The 4,223-nt window shown below is 59.5% G+C and overlaps 2 protein-coding genes across 2 annotated transcripts in view; both read left to right on the top strand.

Moving 5' to 3' along the window:
* LOC113205876 (intermembrane lipid transfer protein Vps13) overlaps window positions 1-4,223 on the top strand; it is a 32,596-nt gene that overhangs the window by 985 nt on the left and 27,388 nt on the right. The gene's annotated exons all lie outside the window — the stretch shown is intronic.
* The window catches only part of LOC113205879 (uncharacterized), a 5,514-nt gene continuing 1,984 nt past the window's right edge, over window positions 694-4,223 (top strand). The window contains exons 1-3 of the mRNA XM_052269283.1: window positions 694-1,219; window positions 2,961-3,139; window positions 3,223-3,437. Coding sequence (XP_052125243.1) covers window positions 823-1,219; window positions 2,961-3,139; window positions 3,223-3,437 — 791 coding nt within the window. The 5' untranslated portion in view covers window positions 694-822. The remainder of the gene's footprint in view (window positions 1,220-2,960; window positions 3,140-3,222; window positions 3,438-4,223) is intronic.

The raw sequence follows: 4,223 nt of genomic DNA, 5'->3' as shown, positions 1-4,223 counted from the left end.
GGGCAGCCCGCCTCTTGCATAACGCATCCATGGCACTGATGAAAACGAGAAAAGAAACTCTCCGATGAAGCAAGGTGGGGAGGAGGGAGGAGGTGGAAGAGAAGAAGGACGAGGATGAAGACCAAAGACCTCACACCGTTGTTGGCGTATAGACTGGATGCCTTGCTAAAAAGTGATCTGACGTCAAATATTTATTTTTTTAAAGCAGAACCTACCGTTTTACCTTGTGCCACCTGGCACAACCTCGGACCCAAAGTGATCCACTTTTCAGCAGACCAGTTTGTCAGTTATGATTAAGATAAAAGATTAAAAATTAGGTCAACCATTTTTTTAGTGTGAAAAATGGATTTGATGTCAATGCGTCCGTTGTCAGCACGATCAGCTCGATGCGTAGCGTCCCTGTGCGGGGTCACGTTTGGCTATATCGTGGCTTGTGTAACCGCTCCAGGAGACCGGCAGGGGACCGGCAGGGGACCGCCGCGCGCCACTTTGGCTCGCTTTGGCCAAACGGTGTCATTGCTAAGGTCGCCCCTGCCGCCGCCCCCCCCGGGTCGCCTCGCCTGTCGTGTCCGATGCGGCTTGTTAAGACCGATTCCGTTTTATGAGTATTCGAGAATGGGCTGTTTGCTTTTAGCTTGCGACGCTCATGTAGTCCCCGGATGGTTCTGTCTCACCAGTCTCCCTTTCGCGTTGTGTTCCAGGTCACGAGCGGAGTGCGCAGCGCGGAGGACACCATGACCAGCTAGTGCGCGGCAGACCTCACCGCGACCTCGCCGACCCCCGGCGCCCTCCCCTCCGTGTCCGCCCAGCCGAACCCCAGCCATGGCGATGATCGCCGCCATCCTGGTGCTCGTCGTGGCCGCCTCGGCGCACGCCGAGCAGCACCGGTTCTCCCTGGCGCCCTCCAACGGCACCTCCCCGACGGCGGCCGTCGCGCCGGCCGAGGCCCCGGCCCTGGTCGTGGACGCGGCCGGCGGCGCGGCCGGCTTCGAGTACATCGAGGTGGTGCCCACCAACCCTAGGGCCCCCAGCAGACCGACCGAGGGCCCCGACGACGCCATGGACCCCGCCACCGTGGCGGGCCTGCAGTTCCTGGGCAACGTGTACAACCCCCACCACTGGGCGGAAGGCGTGCTGTCCGAGCCCAGCGCCACCTGCGGGGGAGCGCTCCGGACCTACCTCAACGCCCTGGACAACGGCACCACCTGGGCCGTGCAGAGTAAGTCGTCGTCGTCAGCGTGCTGGAGTAGGCCAGGGTGCCGCGGTGCCCTCCCGCCCGTCTCGCAATAGCGAGAGATCCTCGCCCCCGCCGCTCGTTGAGAAAGGAGGGGTGGATCAGCGGCGCCGCGAGCACGCCGATGTGTGAGGCAAGCATCGGCGCCGGCCGGCGCGGGAGCGAGAGAGGCGCGGAGCAGCGAGAGAGGCGCGGGAGCGGCGCGGGAGCGGCGCGGGAGCGGCGCGGGAGCGGCGCGGGAGCGGCGCGGGAGCGAGAGAGCGCCAGAACAGTGTCTCACTGACGGGCATTCTTGAGCTTCGCCTCAGAGGAAAGACGTGGGTCAGTGCAGTTTTGCACACCCCTAGAAAATGGACAAGTTGTGGTAACCGCCTAATGGCTGGGTCAGGGACCACACCAAAGTATAGTTGAGGTGAGACAACCACCTCGTGTTCTAAACCATATTTTTGGTTATCACCACTATGGTAAATGATGCTTCAATGTTCAAGCCATGGTCCCATAACTGCGAACTGCAGCTCTAAGTTTCCTTTTGCGATGCTAGTGTTTCACTATGGTCCAGCCTCAGCAAGGGCACGGGGGCCCTTGTCCTGGATGTGCCGTGCCCCCCCCCCCTCCCCCCTTCCTCCGTGTGAGGCCGACAGGCCCGGAAGTAGGCTAAGTCTATTGACTTGTGTCCTCAGGGTGTTTGTCTGAGAGAGGAGTGGGAGGGGGAGGGGGGACCCCGCGGGAGCCTGCGCGCGAGGGCACTCGTCTCGGACCTGTACCGGTCTTGTCTCTCGGACACCAGCGGGCTGCCGGGCCCGGCCGGGCCCCGGGCCGGAACCAATGCTGACGCAATCCTGGCGGGGTGTGGCGGGGTGTGGCCTACATCGAGGAAGCCGAGCGGCTCGCCGAGCGGCCGGCCCAGCCGGCATGTCCACCTGTCCGAGGAGGTACGCGGCCCGCGCCGGTAGCCCACATGTGATGTGACTCACGCGGCCACCTAACTCGTCATCACAACGTAATAAGCACTTTTCAAAATTTATTTTCCTTTCCTTTGCCATTCCGGACGGGATTGTTCTGTAATTTCTTTTTGGTCACATGAACCTAGTGGTACATTTCCCCGTTATTTTCATACACACATATAAAAAAAAAATTATCGAGGAGAGCCGCCATGCACTGCCGAGGCCCTGTCACAGCAGGGGGGCCGGAGGGTGTGACAAGGACAGCCGCCGTTGTCGTGGCGTTGGAGAGACAAAGAGAAAGCGACCTCCCCGTCGATCATTACATTATTACAGTGGCGCTCAATTTGGAGAGAAGGCCACACCACCGGGGCCCGGGCGAGACAGACGCAGGGGGGCAGAGAGAGGAGAGTTTCGGTTTTTCCACTGAACATTTACAAGTTACGGACAAGATAAACTTATCAAAAACATCATTCTCAAATATATTATATAAAGTAAATTATATAAAGTAAAAATCTTTTAAATTAATTTAAACTATGAAGGAATGCCTCGAGGAATGCCTTTATTAGTTTTGATTTTACATGCCTTTTAAATTTTTGGTTCTTAATGGAACTTCGTAGATTCTTGGTGGTAAGTTACACAAGTTTAAAAGAGATGAAGTCCATCATGAAGGAGTAGTCCCAGATTAGGGTGAGAGGGAGGGGGAGAGAGAGACAGAGACAGAGAAACAGAGAGACAGACAGAGAGAGTACTCACCTCCGTGTCCTCGCTCCCTGTCCGCGCAGTGACGGACGCGAGTGGCCGCTACTCGTCGCAGTTCTTCTTCGGCAATGACTTCTGGCTGGGCTCCCACACGCTGTGCGAGGAGATCTCCTCGCCGTACGCCGTCGACAACCCGCCCTGGGCCGTCACCTTCCACGTCGTGCAGATCAAGGTGCACCTCGACGCCGTGCTCACGCCGCACGTAAGTGTTTTGCTGTTCGATTTGGGTGCTACTGGTTCACGCTTCCGCCTGCCGTGCTCACTGCCTCGTTCGCCTGCCTGCAGCCGCGGGTGCTGCACCTCGGCGTGTGCCTGCCGAGGTCCTGCGACCCTCAGGACATCACCGCCCTCCTGGAGGCCGCCAGCCGGCCCGCCAAGTCCGCTGCCGCCGCCGCCCCCGCCGTCGGCCCCCGGCCGGCGCCCACCATGGAGGTGGTGCGGATCCGCCGCGTGCCCGGGCCGTACGTGCTGCTCGCCGACACCAAGCTCCACATCCTCGCGTAAGTACCGGGCCCCGCCCCGCCCCAAGAGCCGCCTCGCGCACAGAGACTGACTCAGCTCGACTGATGGCCCCGAAATGTAAGTACCTTGCGACACGTGTGTTGCGACTTCGCACATAGTGCGCCGGGCCGCACCATAAAAGCGAGGTGGTTCGCGTTCTTCGGGACAGAGGGCACCGCCTGCAGCACAACGTGCACGGCGAACGTGTCGCCGGCCCGAGAAGAGAATTTCTCAAGAGCCGTGAAATTAACATATATCTTCAAGCCTCGTCGTATTACTCAGTTTACAACCCCCGAAAAAACTTCCACGCCAACAAAATCGATTTTTTGTTTTGTTTTTTGCGAGTAACAAGAAGCAGGAGGGCGGAATAAACTGCTACAGTGTCGTGTTATTTTTTGTTTGTGTCTTTTTGCCGGGTGCCGCGTGGGGGCACCGCGCCAGTGACCTAAACGCACGCGCTCCACGGAGTCCGTGCTCGTCGGGTATGTCACCACAGCTCTGAGGTTCGCCAGCAGCGGGGCCCTCAGATGGCGCGGCGCTGAGCGGCGGGGCGGGGCGGGGCGGGGCAGTGACTTACCTTGACTCGGTTTGTCCCGACCGCAAGCGTAGCTTAACGCGCCGCGGTCCTTGCGATTAAGCGGCGACAAAAGCGACTCGCGGCCGCCATTAAGGCAGAGACGCCTGTTAATGCCGACCGCAGGGGGAACCGCAACGCGAGGACCGGCGGGGACGGGGACGGGGGGGTTCAATGTGGTCCCATAACTGCGAACTGCAGCTCTAAGTTT

Source organism: Frankliniella occidentalis, unplaced genomic scaffold, assembly GCF_000697945.3.
Source record: "Frankliniella occidentalis isolate FOCC.00 unplaced genomic scaffold, Focc_3.1 Scaffold88, whole genome shotgun sequence".
Classification (NCBI taxonomy): Eukaryota; Metazoa; Arthropoda; class Insecta; order Thysanoptera; family Thripidae; genus Frankliniella; species Frankliniella occidentalis.
Note: the sequence above shows the minus strand (reverse complement) of the source record. Positions and strands in the feature narration are given on the sequence as shown.